This window comes from Colius striatus, chromosome 3 (assembly GCF_028858725.1).
Source record: "Colius striatus isolate bColStr4 chromosome 3, bColStr4.1.hap1, whole genome shotgun sequence".
Classification (NCBI taxonomy): domain Eukaryota; kingdom Metazoa; phylum Chordata; class Aves; order Coliiformes; family Coliidae; genus Colius; species Colius striatus.
The window spans coordinates 26,828,482-26,847,726 of NC_084761.1; the positions used below are offsets into that span (position 1 = coordinate 26,828,482).

General features: G+C 38.6%; 1 protein-coding gene across 1 annotated transcript in view; it reads left to right on the forward strand.

Moving 5' to 3' along the window:
• FAT4 (FAT atypical cadherin 4) overlaps window positions 1-19,245 on the forward strand; it is a 145,188-nt gene that overhangs the window by 120,800 nt on the left and 5,143 nt on the right. Inside the window, exons 11-16 of the mRNA XM_010197115.2 lie at window positions 639-946; window positions 4,737-4,822; window positions 8,928-9,107; window positions 9,957-10,081; window positions 11,199-11,416; window positions 16,117-16,378. Of these exons, the coding sequence (XP_010195417.2) occupies window positions 639-946; window positions 4,737-4,822; window positions 8,928-9,107; window positions 9,957-10,081; window positions 11,199-11,416; window positions 16,117-16,378 (1,179 nt within the window). The remainder of the gene's footprint in view (window positions 1-638; window positions 947-4,736; window positions 4,823-8,927; window positions 9,108-9,956; window positions 10,082-11,198; window positions 11,417-16,116; window positions 16,379-19,245) is intronic.

Genomic DNA, 19,245 nt, shown 5'->3' on the forward strand with positions numbered 1-19,245 from the left:
AATTTCCTATATAGACATAGTCCATTGTAAATGTCAGTAATATTAATAAATCAAGTTTTTTCTCGTTGTCACTGCAGTAAAAAAAAAAAAAATATAAAGGGAAATTATATGACAGAGATCCAAAAAGAAATATGTAGAATGCACCAAAATATTCAGATCAATAAACACAGGAGAAGGCATATTTCTTTAATCACACATATGCTTATGTAATAATTATAAGAAATGGACCCGTTGAGAAACAGTGTAGATAATAGTTATAAAGAGAAAAAGAAGCTCAGGGTGCAAATTTGTTTCCACAACTGGATTACCAAATGCCTGATGGTAATTGACAAACATATCTACCATAGCCATTAAACTGTCTTTTTTTGTTGTTTTCTAAAGAAACCATAGAGCTCAATGAAGTGTACTTTGTTTTTCAGTAGATGTAACTGTCTTTTGTAACTCAAGTTTGAATATATATACTTCAACAGCCACCTGAGGATAATAGGATTTTTCAAGATTTTAATCATACATGAGAGGTTTTTTGAAGAGCCTGTGTGCCATAGCTGTGTCTAGAGCATATCAATACTTTGTTTTCTGGGAGGAGGCACAGAGAGGAAAAAGCTATATGATACCAGAGTTTACTTTTTGTTTTGCAGGTGTTTTTGGGAATCATTGTGAACTGAACAGTTATGGATTTGAAGAGTTGTCCTATATGGAGTTTCCCAGTATGGATCCAAACAATAATTACATCTATATAAAGTTTGCCACTATAAAAAGTCATGCCTTGATGTTGTATAACTACGATAACCAAACTGGAGAGCGGGCAGAATTTCTGGCCCTGGAAATAGTAGAAGAGAAGCTGAGATTCTCCTACAATCTTGGCAGTGGCACTTACAAACTTAGCACAACGAAGAAGGTGTCTGATGGACAATTTCACACAGTTATTGCCCGAAGGGCTGGAATGGTAAGAAATGCTAAACTGAGAATTTAAGACAAGTTCAGCCAAATCACTTTGGCTTCCATATGAACTCAGAGGAACATAAAATTAATAACATTGCATTTGCTAGCAGAACCTCTAACTTTGGAAAAAAACTTCCTCATTTATGTCTGTCTTCAACTGACTCAAAGACGTATAATGGTATGTTTAGTGTGATGACGATAAAGAATAATTAAAAAAACACATGTAAAATGCCCTGTACTATTAATGTGAAAAATGAGACCCAGGAATAATTAATGAAAGCAATTACTACACATGAAGCTAATTAACTGAGGCAGATTGCAGAGATTATTATCAGGGAGTGATAATTAACCATAGTAACTACAGCAAGCCTCAAAATCATTTTTCTCAACATTGGGAAAATAGAAGTGAACAAAATTAAAATTCCAGGAGTCTCCTCATGCTAGTTCAAGGATTTTACCAATTTCATCACACTAGAAGGCTGTTTTTCCTCTGTAATGTGCCTGTAAAAAATGAAAAAGTGATATGCTAAGAGGAGGGTTTTTTTCAGGAAAAGGAGAGAGGTTGCCTTTCTATTAGTCCCCCAGAAAGTATCTGCCAGAAAACTGGATTTGGACAACCGATTGCTATATGCTTGGTACTCTGACCCCACCTCTACCTTTGCTGTTTTTTTTTTTTTTCTTTCCCCCAGTAAATATTCTCTATTCTTCCTCTCTCAATTTTGATACTATTTCCAAAGCACAACATAAAAATATTCTTTGAGTTCAAGCCAAGCTTTTTGACTCTACAGTGCTTGAGTGAGAAATGAAATCACGTCTATTTGCCATTCATAATCAGTAAATATTGCTCAACGGCTCCCTTCTCAGGTAGAAAAGGCCAGCATATGTGGAAATCCATATTCTTCCCATGTTTGAAATTAAAGTCATATAATAATAATATATGGTTGGGGCTCCACATCTTGTTTTATATATTTCAAGTTTAAAGTAATGTAGGGAGTAAAAGAATAAACTGTACTATCTAGCATGGCTCTTTCCAAATCCATGTAGAGATTTTTCCCATCACAAAATGCTGCAGAAGTCAGATAGAGCCCTTTTATATTTTTTTAAGCTTCTCTGCTCAGAACACCCTGAGGAGCTTCTGCTTCAGAGTGAGATGTCCATAAGGATAAATGTCTCAAAAGCAGAAGAGATGTGAATGACTTTATGGTCTGGGGTTCTTTGTAGAGCCAGGGTTGTCTTCTGACCTTCCTAAATGGTGTTTTTTTTCTCCTTTTATAGTGTTTTGAGCAGTTTCAACATTTCATCTACGTAGTCCAGGACCCAATTTCGCCATTTATTGAAGGGGTTTAGTCTTCTGTTGGATTTTCAAATCTAATTTGTGTTTGTTTGTAGGAGTTATTTGTCCAAATAAGATGAAGGTTAATTGTGATGTAGAGTAATGGGTTGGCTTTTTTAATAGGCCTTTAATATCAGATACTTAATAGTTTGCATTGCAGCTTCCAAATGGTAAAGCCCAAAGGTGCACCTAAATCTTTAAAGGCACCAGGTTCTCATTTTAGCAACTAGGTTACTGTGATATTTCTATCAATAAGATTTAAATAACTAAGTATAGGATCAGCCATTAAAAATTATAGCAAACACTTTAGAAAAAAAAGTAAACAGGAAAATGTTTTGTTGTAGATATACCAAAGGGCTAGAACATAGAAGAGGAGATAATATAGCTGTTTAACTATTTACAGAAAATTTCAGTCATGAATACTTCAGACTAAGAGTAAACTTTTAAGACAACCTATACTTTTGGGAGGGGGGGGGTTAACGTTTAAACCTCAGTTACATCAGCTGTTTACAAACACAGTTGTGCAAAAAGAATCCCCTTTGTCTTAGCTATTTCTGCTGCAGCAAAAATGTCTCCCAGGTGTCCAAAACTGTATAAAATAACCCCCCTTCAGGATTTTGAATCTGTCATTTCCTACAGCACAGTGGGATTTTATCGGAAACTGGTAAAATCATTAAGTTGTCAGTCCTGAGCTATTGCAGAGTGACAGGATAGAAGGTCTCATAATGCGGCAAGGTAACCATAGATTAATGCTTAAGTAACAAGCAGGAACATTTGACTAACATTAGAAAATAAATTGTATGAACTCTGGTCCAAGTAAAATATATTCTCAAATATCTAGCCCTTCAGCTGGAGTTGTAGCTTGGCTTTCACAGCACATAGCAGTGCAAGTTAAGGAGATTACGCTGATTGAGCTAAGAACAAAAACTCGTTTCATTTTTTGTTGGTGGTGTTCAAAAGGAAAGTATGTAAGTATATGATGGCATATAGACCAGCCAGCTTACTATTCTTTCTATGAAATGTTGCATTTATACAGGGCTATAATCTGCTTTGGAACATTTCTTGGGAGAAGCGGTTTGCTCATTATGCATGGAAAGAAATTCAAGATAAGTTTTCATTAAAAATAGCAAATTGAACAATTTAGGCGTACTGCTGGGAATGATTTAAGGCTAGGAGCTTTACATTGATTTAGTCAATGCGATGCATCAGCTCACAGTGTGTATTTGGAAATAGCGTGGACCATCTATAGGGATTTCAACAGGATGTTGTTAGTCAACTTAGTTGCAAGCAGGGAAAAAAGCCATTGCAGAGTAATGACGGACTGATAGCTGTTGCTATTTGCTCAGGTCCTGTAATCTAAATCAAAATATGAACTGAGGCATTTTAAAAAGTAGTATTTGATTTAAATTTGCTGTAAAACTGTGCCACACGTCTAGTTGAAACATGAGAAGCTGATATGTACAGTTTGGAGATTATGTTTATTTTCTTGAAAATTTGTTTTAAGTAACCTTCAGAATTGGGTTGGGTATTTTTTACAGCGCATCTGTTATTAATAAATCGCTGTGAGGAAAATTCTTTGCTAAATAAGGAATAAAATAAAAACTTCTTTTTAAATCCTCAGGAATTATTTCATTCTTTCAGTGAAAACTTTGGTTAGACTTTTAGGGATTACTTGTAAAAGTGCCATGATTCACTTTAGTGTAAATGACCAAGGTGAGTAATGAGAGAACCCTCTTGTCTGGGGCTTGATGGCTGAGAGGTGATAATAAAGCAGGAGGCTACTCTTGACTGCTCTAAGTGCTGGTGGTGCCTGGTACTTCTCTGAATGTCAGCTTGGTCCCACTGTAGGTATCCACATGTTTCATTGTTATCAATATAGAGCAAATATCCCTCATGACATAGCAGCCTTAGTGTTACTTGGTTACTCTCTGTGTATTATTAAGTGGTGGTTATTATTTTTAAGTAGTAATCTCAGTGTTTGTACTCCCAGCTTTTGTAACATACTTTTTATCAAGTTCAAACAATATGTTTAATAGCATGGTCAAACCCCTGAAGGAATGTCCTTCAGATTTGGAGGGTGTCCTTCACATTTGCAGCTTTCTATTCAGATCAACAGTAGGATGTGGCACAAGCCAAAATAACTGGAGTTTCAAGGAGTAATGCAAACAAAACATGAAAGAAACCTCACCCAAATCTGGAAACTTTGCCTTTAACTGATTCTCTGCATGAAAAAAACAATTTGTTCGCTCTCTGTTAGTATCCACATCTTGGTATTCACTACATTCATGCAGAATGTAGTTGATCCATGACTGTGAAGCACCCTGTGATCCCAAGTGACACAGTAATATGTGTTTCATTCTAGACAAGTCCTTGATATAATATATTTAACCATAAATATTTAATGTGATTGGGGGCTACAGCCTTGTAATATTCAGGATATTTGTGTGTGTGGCTTTTGCAGGCAGCATCACTGACAGTGGATTCCTGTTCTGAGGATCAGGAGCCAGGCTACTGCACTGTTACAAATGTAGCTGTTTCTACTGACTGGTAAATATTTCTTCATTTTGGGGGGGATTTTTTTGGAGTAAAATGGAAAAGAAATCACTGTCTAAAGCCAGAGTAATGATTACATGCCCCTAACCCAGCCTCAAGCAAGGGATAGATCGGTCAGCAGCTCTCTTCAGAGACATGCAAAGGCAAGGCTCCCAAGTGTCATTTTCTCCAATTTTACTGAAGAAATTAAATTTTCTACATATATTTCTACTCCAGCTACATTTCTGCAAGGAGTTTATTCAAAACAAGAAGTTTATTCAGAAATCCCTAATTCTTGATTCTATCCCCATCCTCAGACTATAGTGGCACAAAGGAAAGGTATGGCCGTGCGTAATCTGCACTGTGTTGCAAAGAGGGCTAAGACTTTTTTTCTAATGCTATGAGATTTCACATCACAATCTAGAAGAGTTAAGAAATTAGAATATCAAATGCTCGTAATTACTGAAAACAGTGTAAATCTTAGAGAGTAAAACACCAAAGTATTTGTTATAATCAACTTGGTCTTAAATATACAACACTACTCTTGGAGAGTTCAAAGTTCTACAATACTTAGTGCTACAAATCTTTAGCAAAGCCTCCTCCACTTTTACATTTTAAACTGTATCTATCTTACCACAACCAGATTCAGACTCAAAATAATATGACTCTAGTAGCACCTATATTTCACTCTCAGGTTCAGTTTTGGGCTTTGATTTGGGCTCATTTATCTATCTATTTCTTTATTTAAACTGCACCTCTAATTTCTTATAAAGATGTAAGAAATACAATCACCTAATTACTGTTTTGTTTTTAAAATCCAAAATATTTAAAAGAGTAATTAATTTGATGTTGTTTTGAGTGACTTCTGGATGTTATCTTTTGCAGCTTTTATTTCTTACACATTGGCCAGTACAGAGAACAAACCTCATTTCTTGAGTTCACTGTAATTTGCGCAGAAGCCATTCTGTTGCATCTTTAGATCCTCTTTGGAGATAACAATACTTTAATCTCAATCACTTTGGCTAATTTCTTACAATAATCACAGTCATATTTCCTGTCACACATGCTTTCCCCACTAGCAAAGGTGTTACATCTTTTTAAAATAATGAATCCATCTTCCAGCTATTTAAACATCATCTACAATTTAAGCAATAATTCAGTAAAAAGCCTTATTTGTTACAATTTCAAGCACACTGCTCAGTCAAGCAAACAGAAATAGTGATGTACAAAAACTGAGTGTGAATCTGTCTCAAAGGGGAAGGATCTTTGCGAATGAGTTAGTGGAGCTCATAGGAAGGGCTTTAAACTAGTTTTGAAGGGGTAAGGGGATAAAACCATACCCACTAGAGTTGAGCCTAAGGGTGGCAAGCCAGTGTCAGGAATGAATCGTACACAATCAGCTTTCTTCTTGAAATGCCCATACACCAATGCACACAGCATGGGGAATAAACAGGAGGAGCTGGAAATCAGTGTGTGGGCAAGGGGTTATGATCTGGTTATGATTAGAGACATGGTGGGACGGCTCACATGACTGGAATGTGGTCATGGATGGCCCTGGTTCTCATAGGGGATTTTAACTACTCAGTCATCTACTGGTAGGCCCACACAGCTAGTTGCTGTCCAGGAGATTCCTTCAGTGCATTGATGTAAATGGTGGATATGCCAACTAGGAGAGGAGGACTACTGACCTTATACTCATGAGCAAGCAGGGTCTGGCTGAAGTAATGAAGGCTGAGTACAGCCTTGGCTGCAGCAACCATGAGATAGTGGAGTTCAAGATCTTGTATTGTAGGAACAGAATACCAAGCAGGATCACAACCCTGGACTTTAGCAGGGCCAACTTTGGCCTTTTTAAGCAATTGCTAGGGGACATCCATGGGACAGAGTACTAGGAGGTAAAGGGGCCCAAGATAGTTGGTCTGCATTCAAGGATCACTTTTTCCAAGCTCAGGATCAGAACCTCACAGCAGGTTCAAAATCAAGAAAGGGTGACAGGAGACCTGCATGGTTAAATAGGGAACTATTGGGCAAACTCAAGTGGAAGAAGAGAGTCTATAGATCATGGAAGAAAGAGATGGCCACTTGGAATGAATATAAGACTGTTGTCAGAGGATGTAGGGAGACAACTAGGAAACCTAAAGCCTCATTGGAGTTGTGCCTTGCACAATTTGGAGGTCAAGGACAAGAAGAAGGGATTTTTCAAATACATTGCAGACAAAACTAACCCTAGAGGCAATATAGGCCCATTGTTGAATGAGACGAGTGCCTTGTTGACAGAGGATAGAGCAAAATCAGAGTTACTGAATGCCTTCTTTGCCTCTGTCTGTATGTTGGAGACTGTCCTCAGTAGCCCCAGACTCCAGAAGAAGTGAGATTAAAGGAGGAGTTTTGTTTGGTTGATGAGGACTGAGTTCAGCGTCAGTTGAGCAATCTGGATGTGCATAAATCCATGGGCCCCATGGGTCCCTGTGGGTGCTGAGGGAGCTGTTGGAAGTCTTTGGTAAACCACTCTCCATCATCTTCAGTAAGTTGCAGAGAACAGGAGAAGTGCCTGAGGACTGGAGGAAAGCAAATGTCATTCCAGTCTTCAAAAAGGGCAAGAAGGAGCAGCCCAGTAACTACAGACTGGCCTACCTCACCTCCATCCCTGGAAAGGTGATGGAACAACTTATATCAGCTCCTGTCTCCAGGCATATAAATGACAAGAGGATCACTGGGAGCAGTCAACATGGCTTTACCAAGGGGAAGTCATGTTTGACCAACCTGATAGCCCTTTATGAAGACGTAACCAGATGGATAGATGGTGGTAGTGCAGAGAATGTCGTTTCTCTCCATTTCAGTAAAGCATTTGACACCATCTCCCACAGAATCCTCATAGCAAAACTGAGAAAGTGTGGGCTGGATGATCAGGTAGTGAGGTGGATTGTTAACTGGTTGAAAGGAAGAAGGCAGAGAGTTGTGATCAAAGGGGCAGGGTCTAGTTGGAGGCCTGTATGTAGTGGAGTCCCTCAGGGGTTGGTGCTGGGACCAGTACTGTTCAATATATTCATTAATGTCCTTGATGAGGGAACAGAGGGCACTGTCAGCAAGTTTGCTGAAGATATTAAACTGGGGGGAGTGGCTGACACACCAGAAGGCTGTGCTGCCATTCAATGAGACCTGAACAGGCTGGAGAGTTGGGTGGGCAGAAATCTAATGAAATTCAACAAGGGCAAGCGTAGAGTCTTGCATCTGGGAAAGAATAACCCCACGTACCAGTACAGGTTGGGGAATGAACTCTTAGTAGTGTAGCGAAAAGGGACCTGGGGGTCTTAGTGGGCAGCAGGATGAGCATGAGCCAGCAATGTGCCCTCGTGGGCAAGGCCAATGACATCCTGGGGTTTATTAGAAGGGGTGTGGGCAGTAGGATGAGAGAGGTTCTTCTCCCCCTCTACTCTGCCCTTGTGCAACCACATCTGGAATATTGTGTCCAGTTCTGGGCTCCTCAGTTCAAGAAGGACAGGGAGCTGCTGGAGAGAGTTCAGTGCAGGGCCACCTAAATGATGGAGTGGAGCATCTCTCTTGTGATGAAAGGCTGAGGGAGCTGGGGCTTTTTAGCTTGGAGAAGAGGAGACTGAGGGGTAATCTAATTCATGTTTACAAATACATAACAGGTGGGTATCAAGAGGATAGAGCCAGGCTCTTTCCAGTGATGTCCAATGATAGGACAAGGGGCAATGGGTACAAGCTGGAACATAAGAGGTTCCAAAGAAATACAAGGAAGAATTTCTTCATTATGAAGATGAGGGAGCACTGGAACAGGCTGCCCAGATGCATTGATGAGTCTCCTTCCCTGGAGACACTGAAAACTCACCTGGAAAAGTTCCTCTGTGACTTACTCTAGGTGATCCTGCTCTGGCAGGGGGATTGTACTAGATGATCTTTCAAGGTCCCTTCCAACCCTTAAGATTCTGTGATTCTGTGAATTTAGAGTAATGTTCATTATGTCTGTCTCACCTTCTAAATGTAAAATAGAAATTTGAAAGAGAAATTTTAGCTTTGGATCATCACTGATGGCTGCAGCTCTTATATTGTGTTTAATGCCTGGTACTCATAAATTGTTTTTCTAACACTTTTATAGGACTCTCGATGTACAACCAAATCGAGTTACTGTTGGTGGCATCAGGTCTGTAGAGCCCATCCTTCAAAGGAGAGGACAGGTTGAAAGCCATGATTTTGTGGGCTGCATAATGGAGTTTGCAGTCAACGGACGTCCCCTGGAGCCCAGCCAGGCTTTGGCAGCTCAAGGAATCTTAGATCAGTACGTCTATATATGGTATCGGATAGACCGCGGTTACAATAAAGGAAATCATCATGAAAGTCAGACGCTATTCCATTCAGACACTGTCAGATATTTCTTGTAAAAAATGACTGTAGAATTTATTGTAAATTGTGAAAAACGTGGGAAGAAAGTGAATTTGGATGAAAGGTTCACAAAAGATTACAGAGGCTTCAAAAAAGCAACATCATTATGTTTCTGTTGCCAATTATTATTAATGTTTCTTTGCAGGCTGAAATAGGGTAGCCCTGTTATTGAGTTTCTTTATAAATTCCACCTGGACTTTATACTGTTTACTTACCCTCTACTCCCTCTTATTTCTTTTCTAATCCACAATGTCTGTTCTATCACTTTACATCTCAAGTATCACTGAATTTCCCTCATATCCTTTGAGTGGTCTTTCAGAACTGAATAACTATCTAATTCTATTGTTTTTTCCATCTCAGTAATTGAAGCCACAGTTGTAGCAATAATGTTAGTCTTTTGTCCAGATTTGCTAGCTCACCCTTCCTCTTTCAACCTCCAAGTTCACACTGTTCATTGTGATGTGAAGTCTCTGGAGGTTTGCAGCATAAAAAACACCTAAAAGAGTTTCTTCTCTTCTTGTGTGACAATATGAGTTTCGGTGTCTCTGAATTCTTTTCTCTTTGTTATACCTTGACACTGAAAATTGAGATCTGTTTAGAAAGATGAGCTGTCAATGGAGAAGAGTCTATTTCTGCATCTCTGGGGGGAAGAAAGTTGATATTGTTCAGAGAATGCTTCCCGGCATATTTGCTCCACTTCTTTGTGCTCATGTTCTTCAGCATCGACTTTTCTGATTTGTTTCAGATGTCCCAGACTAGAAGGCGCTTGCACGACCAGCCCCTGCCAACATGGTGGCATTTGTGTTGATCACTGGTCTTGGCAGCAGTGTCACTGCAAAGATGGACTGACGGGAAAACACTGTGAAAAATGTACGGAGGGACTTTTACTGGCTTTCTCTTTAATGTAAACCTAACTATGATTTAGCCAAATCCTGTTAAGAGTTTCTTTTCAGGGGCATAAGAAAATGAAAACAAGCAGCATGCTTGCCTCTTAAATAATTTTGAAGAAAAAGCCCACAATAGACTATTGTCCTTTCGTGAGCTAAAAATAGCAGCAAGTTACACATATTGTGTTTTCTGGTCCTTGTATCACCCTTTGGGTAACCTGCACTCATTTAAAACTACTGCTTCCCAATAATGTATGATCAGTAACTAAAATAAAGCTATCCCAGAGGAGGGATTTGTCAACTATGAGGAGGTAAGAGGAGAAGGGAAAACCTTTCCCTTCACCTAAACATTGTGTGCATGTGTTTATATCTTCTCCAAACTAGACATTTTTATCAAATGACTGTCAGATTATAGACAAGAAAACATGGTAAATGTAAATGAGAGTGAGCCATTTACACTCTGGAGTTACTAACTCATATACAGATAGCTCTGTAAATCAATACAAGATTGTCTAGGAGAGCAAAATGATTTATTTCCATGTAGTTGCAGCATAATGACTGGGCTTTGTTTTCTTACAAGTCCCATTATTGTTTAGCTGATTTATACACTTTTATTGCACTGGTTTACAAAAGAATTTAGCCATAATTTTAACAGTATTTGGTAGTCGATGCTCAGCCATTTTTTATTCTTTTGTTTTAGTGCCGTAACAAATAGAAAGTCATTATCTCTGCCCTGAAGAGCTTAGAGTTCAATATATAGTGAAACCCTGCTTGCAGTAATGGAAACAGTAACATCCTTGGGAAGGAATTACAGTTCTGAGCGCCAATTTTTTTCCTTACTCCCTCACTTGTTCCCTAGCGAGTTTTAATTTACTATTGACTGATGGCAGCACTAAATTACTAGCACACTCCCACTCTCAAACACACATTCTAGTTGGAGCCAAAGAATAGAAAGGCTGCAGTTGCTCTTCACCCCTGCTCTCCCCGCTGACCTGCTCTGAACTTGATCTTCTCTCTGAAAGAAAACAGTCATGATTAGGCAAATGATGACTATAGCTGTAACAAGCTGAGTACTCAGTACTTGCCCATCTTTGTCCCAGATATTACTGCCGACACTGCCTTATCACTGGAAGGCAAAGGACGACTAGACTACCACCTGAGCCCCAACAAGAAGCGAGAATACATGATGAGACTGGGCACTCGAGGTGCTGGCCCGGGACTCCCAAACGTGGACCGCTTGGAAATGAAGTTCAGGACAAGAAGCGAGAACGGCATTTTAGTTCACGTCCAGGAAAGCAGCAACTTCACTACCGTGAAGGTAAGACTACAGCTAATGCTGAGTTTGATTTGAGTGGACTGCCTCATGTATAGTGCTCAAAAATCACATTTTTCCATTACCCTTGCTGTTTCCTTTATAAAATACTAGGTCTTTAACTGAGGCTAGGCACTGCTCCAGTATCATTCATCTTCTCAACAATTCCCTTGCTATTTGCCAAGGTATCAGAAGATCTTGATGGTTTTGTATCTAATCAGTTTTGTCTAGTCTCCAAGTAGTGACTGTTTTAAGGCATCAAGAACCCTACTCATTGCCATATTTGCTATCAACATTAAGTTACACTCCACAGAACAAACTGTACATTGTTAGCCTTTTATCTTCTGATTTTTCATGCCTCAAACCGAGGCCCTCCTTAAGCTGCTGAACAATTGCCAGAAAGTTTTCATTAATTCCTACTAGCATGGCTCATGCTTATCAAACTAGGAAGTGAGGGATAGCTTGAATTCATGAGGTTACACATAGACCAATGTCAATATCAAATTATTTTGAGATATATAGCTGAATTAATGCTTCAAATGCCACACTTGAGGTTATTTACCCAGAGTTTGTTGCTGCAGAAGTTACCTTTACTCAAGAGAAAGCAGCAGTTCAGTTCCTGGCTATGACTCAGTCCATTTACTCATAACTCTGAATGAGTACAGCAGTGATGTTGGCAAGCCCCTTTATTGGGTTGGTGTAAGCTCCAAGTTTCCTTGACTGCTGTAAGGCTTTCCAAGGTTTTTTTTTTTTTCCTGACTTTTAAAGAAACTCATACAGAAATTCACACTTTCTAAGCTTCAGCCTCATGGATATTCTCCACCTACTTGCTCAGAGGTACAGATCTTTCCTGACACACCAGCTGCATTTAAGAAGCAAGTCTGCATTACTTCCCCAGTGAATGCTTTTACCACATCATTTGATACGCAGTTTCCACCTCAGTCATATTAGCAGATAGAATCACATTATTTTGAGTTCTGGAGAGGAAAAAACCTCTACTACCTTTTTCTCCCTAGTAGAATCTGCCAGGTCAGCTCTACAAGCATCAATAAATAAAAAAGTTGCCTTTCCTGGCTGAAAGCACTAGTGGTGTGTTTATGCAACCACTCTTCTTATTGTTAGTGCTGGTGAAGTTACACAATCAAGCAGAGGGTATTAAGTCCCAGACTTAGTTGTGCAAAGGCAAAGAGTGGAAGGTTGCTTAGTAATAGATGCAGAAGTTTGAGGAAGGAGAGATAACATCTCTGTTTATATATATAAATACCAATTATTGCTGAAAAAAATACAGAATATGCTAGTTAATTAAACTGTAGTTAGTACAGTGTGGCCTCTGTGCCAACATTCAAACCCAGAGTAGGTATCACAATGAGCAGTTCCCTCGATGGTGGCCCAAGATGTCAGTGAAGCCAACACATTGGTAGGTCTCTGTGGCATCTTGGTCTACTCCCAGTGCAGAGATGTGCTTTAGGGTCTTCTGTTTACAACTCTTTTCAGTCTTCAAAACAGATAATTTTATAACCTGATTTTTGGGTCTGTTAATATGCTTGTTACCAAGAGCATAAGCATTCACAGAAAAGCTGACATGTGTTTTTAATATTCAACTGTGCTAGGGAAAACTAAAAATCCTATGGCAACTTCCATGCCTCTACATTTTTCCTTTTGTAGTTATCTGGTTTTATTGTAGCTTGGATTGGGGCAAAATTAATGAAATGATAATAAATCAGATCCACTGAGATTGCAAGCAACTGATTCACTAAATGATGGATGTAAACTCATCCTGAAGAACCCAATACAGGTCTTTATGATATAAAGTGATCTTTAGTTCAGGAAAGACACAAAACATAGCAGATTAAACAATGGTTACATTCAGATGAAAACTTTCCCCCAAAAAAGCCACAAAATGAAGAGGGTAAGGGATTCCTTATTACTAAAGCTCTTTGTCACAGCTTATTTTCCTACAAATAATAGACATTGCAAGTAATTCAGTTAGAAGTAATGGGATAAATACAGTAGGTTAAAGGTGAATACGTCTGCCTTATTTTAGCTGAAAATCTCATCTGGAGATTAAATTAGTGGAACTGAAGCTCCTAAAATCTATAAATTGTGTTGGTATGCAATCTGGATAGCATGTTACCCGTATGGACTAACAACATGTGTATGTTAGGGTGGTGAGGCACTGGTGTAGATTGGCCAGAGACATTTTGGGTGCCCCGTTCCTGGAAGTGTTTAAAGTCAAGTTGGATGGGCCTCTGAGCAACTTGACCTAGCAAAAGACTTCACTGCTGTAGGGGATGGCCTAGATATCTTTAAAGGTCTCTTCCAACCCAAACCATTCTGTGATTCTGTGCACATACTGAGTTGCAGAAATAAATCAGCACTAAATTCTTTTAAATGATATCTCATCTAACAGGCTATAAATCTGTAAAGGCTAGTGCTCAGATTTAAGACAAATAAGGAGCAATTTGTTCCATAAAGGAGATTCAGAATATTAGTAAAGTTGAATCATCCTGGTAGTCAGGAATGTGTTTGCTTTAGTGATTCATTCTTTTCATTATATTCTGCTTGTCAGTTGCTCTGCCATTTAAATAAAAGCCAGAAAAGATTGTTACTCAATATTGTCAGCATCAGCGTTTGTTTCAAATTTAGAAATACGTTGTGCTTCAAGGAGCTGAGAAGAACATTTCTTATTTTTTCCTGGTTGAAAAAGTCATAGCCGGCTCTCATCTCTGGAAATTTTCAAAGCCACTGGAAAAGAAATTGAGCTAGACAGACATAAATCAGTATAGAAAATATCAGTTGCTGACAGGAAAATAAAGCTACAGTTCTTCTCTAATGTACAATTAAAAGTTACAGTCCTGTGCTTAGTCTTCCCATAAGCTTAGAGGATATTGTCTGCAATGGTATATCTCTTTGTTTGCATAAAGACCAAAATACAAGGTAGTATTTCTATGGCCACTGACAAAATAAGACTAACAAACCGATGACAGGTTACAGACAAAACTATATGTATATATTTGACCCAGTTAATATTTTTATAAGTACTTTTGATTTTGGCAAATGATGTTTAATATGTCATATTAGTTTGTGTGACTGCATTTCCAAATGTAGGATTTCCTTTGAACTATGTGAGAGTTTAGATGTATGCCACCTGTCTTTGCCACGTGTTCACCTCAGAGCATCCTGTCTGCAAGGAGCAGCTTTATTACAGCCCCTCAAACAATACATTTTCAAATAGTCCAAATTATGCAGCTTATTAATGAAGTGCTTGCACACATTAACCATTGTATTTCTTGATTCAAATGGAATGCATGCTAGATACATTTAGTTCAGGCTGTTGCCAAGACATAAGCGTGGTCTTACAGCCTTATTAAAGCTGAGCTGTATGAACAGAGTCCTCAGCTTGCATCACTGAAGAGCTAAATCCAAAACACTTCACAGTTTCTGGAAACAAGAGCAGCATTCTTGTAGCCGGTGTGTCACCCCAGAGTTCTTCCGAGGTGAAGATTGTTTTTCCTGGAACAAAGCATGCGAAACTTAGAGAGCTTTCAACAAACATGAGGCTTCGACCTCTCCTGGACTATGCGTGTGCACATTCTACGTGCTCATGCACTCATGTTGCAGATCACAGACCAACCAAGCTGCAGCAGAGGAACACAGGAGGGGAAAAAATCCAACAAACCCATCTTATTTAACATGTATGACCAAACGTGCAGAGCATGGAAGAAAACTTGCAACAAGTTGCAGATCCACCATCTACAAGCTGTACACAAGTCTGTACACTCAGGAGGCCGGCTGATGTACCTGACTTTTAAGCAATTTTTGAGAAGCTGGCACGTTTGGATGTTGGGATTTTTTTAAAACTCCTATATGGTAAATGCAGAATTTGCACTGATCTCATTTTAGAGTAATTTAATATTGAGCTAATAAGAGATTTGAAGGCCTGCATCTCATGATTCAATAGAATTGCAAGGCGTCATTCCTAGAGGAAACGCCAACAAATTTTTCATGGGATTTAGTAGTATATTTTTTTTTCCTAACAGCTCAGATGTTTAAAAGCAGTTTGTTCAAGTAAGCACCAGTGGAAAATTCACACAAAGTAATATGTTTTGCAACTCTTTAAGTTTCTAAAATACAACTATTTTTCTGACAAATGTAAATTAGTAGAAAAAACAGATATGAAGTGGGAATCTTGCTGAAGTGCTGCCACGCTGTGTATATTCCTACTGTGTAGTAATGAAAACTAGATGCAAATCTTTTGCACGAGGAAAACATCTGTTTACTCTGCAAAGCGTTTTTCACACTTGCACTGAAGAAGAATGAAGAATTATTCTTGTATTGGTTAAAATGTTTTGTCATGTGCATGCCCTATTGCTGGCCTCTCAAATAGGTTTTTCTCTTATGATTATTAGCCAGGGAATGAGTGGATGGCAGCTCATAAGTTTTCTACAGATGCAATGATGTATTTAATTGTGGCCAAATTTTTTAGTACTAAATAATGAAAACATTTTTAGTATAAAATGATTATTTGAGAAAAAAACCCAGCCAGGCTTCCTATTGCAACCAAATCCACACATTATTGTAGCTAACTAGCGTAGGTGGCTATTGTGGATAACATACCTGAATAGGTGTTACACTGGTTATCTGCATAGAAGAGCAGTTATGTGTGTATCGATTTAATGTGATGCACTTTGTATTCTTCTGATCAGATCAAAGGTGGGAAGGTGCATTACATATCTGATGCTGGAATTGCTGGGAAAGTGGAAAGACATATCCCAGAAGTGTACGCTGCGGATGGTCAGTGGCATTCGGTACTAATTGAGAAGAATGGGTCTGCTACAGTCCTGTCAGTCGATAAGACCTATAGCCGAGATATTCTCCATGCCACACAAGACTTTGGTGGACTAAACGTTCTTACAATTTCGTTGGGAGGAATCCCATCCAGCCAACCCTTCAAGAGCACAGTTGCAGGTAATTTTATTTATTTATTTGTTTTTAAATATAGTGCACATTTGAACAAAAGGTCTCTGTTTGCTGAAAGGTTACTGAAAGTACTGTAGTTCTTTATCAGTATCCATCCTTTGCCAGAAAGACTGCAGTTTGACTGAGTAAGGACTGCAGACTTTGTTCCTTCAGTACACATTGCAACCTTGTTTCCAAAACCAGACACTCTATCTGCAGGGCATTTTGGAGACAGGGAGTGGAATTGCTTGCTTGTCTGTAAATCAGTTGTTACAGTTTTTTTATGCTAATGGAGAAGAAGGGATCTATTCTTTACCTGGAAAGTCAAGGCAAATCATTTACTTGGGCAAATATGCTGAATGAAGACTTTGTAGGGGTTTGGTAAGTACTGAAGCATTTATCTTATTATTAATATGACTAAAATCTTTTCTGAAACTCCAGATTCCTCTTGCTGTCAAAAAAAGAATGGGATTTATTTCAGAGCAACACAAACCAAGGACAATAAGGAACCACCTTCTTACCAACAACTGGCTATTAGGAAGTAAATCGTTCTCCCTGAAGGGTTAAAGCAACTCTCTTAGACCCTGGCAAAAGAAGTAGATAACATATATTTGATAGCATTCCCCCAGTGACAAGTAAAGATGGAAGTGATTTTTAGCTACAAACTATGAGATACTCCAGAAAATGCAGGCATAGGTTTCACAGAGTTTTTATATTGAAAAATCTTCTTGACTTCAGGCATAATGACTCGATAAAGCTTCTTTGAGTAGGACAAATTCACACTTCATACTTGTGTATCATGAATTTGTATGAAATGCATTACAAAATCAAATGGATGCTGTGCCGACCTTCACCCTTTTTACATGTATGTTTTATGAGCAGCATGTGTGTGGAAAAATCAGAGGCTTTTAGGAAAGCTGGAACAGAGGAAAATTGAGGACACTGACTTCTCACTAGTACCTGGTGCTGTGGCAGACAAATTAGTAATGCCTGGCTTCCATTAGGAATACACAATCCAAAGTCTCTTATTCATATCATTTTATTTTAATATTGGATTACATGGTGTACAACATACCAGGGACTTACAAGAGGGAGGTATAAAGCTCTGCATGAACTCAGAGAGTCAAAAATATCTGCAGTACAAGCAAACAAAAACATATATGGGTGGCGGTCCCAGGACTGTCCAATAACATTTGCAGACCTGGGTAGACCTGACAACATCTCAGTTGCTGTTTATCACATCACTGCTGCAAGGGACCGCCAAGTGTTCAGCAAGGTAATTGTCCATTTTTCTTGGGCTCCTACCTGAACTAAAATCCTCAGTTTCCTCTTTATTTGAGCATGTGTAAAACAGGAGAAAATAAAAATATGAGTAACGCTGAAAGAAAGTGCATCTCTTTCAGAATGGAAATGATACAGAAATAACATGCTTGCAAAACTCAGAAGGCTTTCATGTCTCTACAGTACATGACTTACATCTCTCAGTGAAATGTATTTAATGTTGATACCCACTCATAATTCACTTCTGACATCAGAGGGCATTCAAATTTTAAGCAGCATACTTTGAAGATTATGCATTTGTAATATCAGCTCATACAACTCTGCTGTTTCATAGCAGAGTAAACATTCAAAACATTTACCTGTGATACCCATTTTTACAAATATCTCCACAATTATTCAAAAAGTTATCATTCATGTCATTTATGTGCTTCCATTCCAGCAATGTTTGCAAAAATGAGCTTTTCTCTGACGCTGCTGCTGCATGGAAAATTTGGTCTTGTTCATTGTTTCACCCAAGTGCAGTGCTGCAGAACTGAATAGTATCACTTTCCCTCTCCTTGCTGATTATTTTTATTGATAATTGCTGATAAACTTGATCTTGAATAGCATCCTTCTGTTAACCTGTCACCAAACACAGGATCCCAAGGAGAAACCCATCAGAAGTGAAGGAGAAATAAACATGTTTCCTACAGTGACCATGCGTGTGGACACAAAGAGCATAAATTACAAACACATCTCTGCATACCATTTTGTCACAACTCCCAAGTAGATATCAGCATAAGGCTACACTGTTCTAAACCCCTTGCAGAAAGGATTAAGTCTAGGGAACACAGAGAATTATTATACTGGAAAAAGACTGGGATCTCACATAAAAACCACTTCACAAAGGCCAGGGATAATGCCATCTCCCTGGGTTCTCACACCACTGAAACTCGTCATCAGCACTGACAGCGTAGCACTACAACGAAACTATGGGAAGTTTGGGAAAAGGCCACAAGATTCAGAGATATGAGTGTATTGCCATGATTTTAGGAGACGGTAAGACAGGAGGCTTAGCTGCAGCTCAGCAGTCATCTTAAGCTCAAAACAGGGGAAACTGGGAAGCACGCAAGTACAGAAGAATGAAGGCTAGATAGTTTTCTGTTAGCACAGCTAAGCTAGCTACACACTGGTTTCTCTTTATGGATGATGATTAGTTTTAGAAAAATGAGAAAAAAAAAGAAATATAAAAACATTTTAAGTATATTGAGTGAAGTCTTTAGAAGGAATATTTGTTCAAATTCATTTTTAAAGACATTAAGTGCTATAAGAATAGATGTTTTGCTATGGTAACCATTTGAATTCTTGGCTTATTTACTGAACAATGGAGCTTTTCATTTAGCTTCAGTTAATTGGATCTATAAATTGAAAACTGAATCAGTTTAAGAATATATTTTTAGAAGATATAATGTTTCTGCAAAATTCAACCATTTGCTTGTTGCTCAGTATTTTGGCAAAATAACTTTGCTTCAAAGGGAAACTTCATTATAATAAAGATCTGAGAATGTAACTTTCAGACTTCCTTCAGTGAGCCTATCTGTAAGATAAGCATGTTA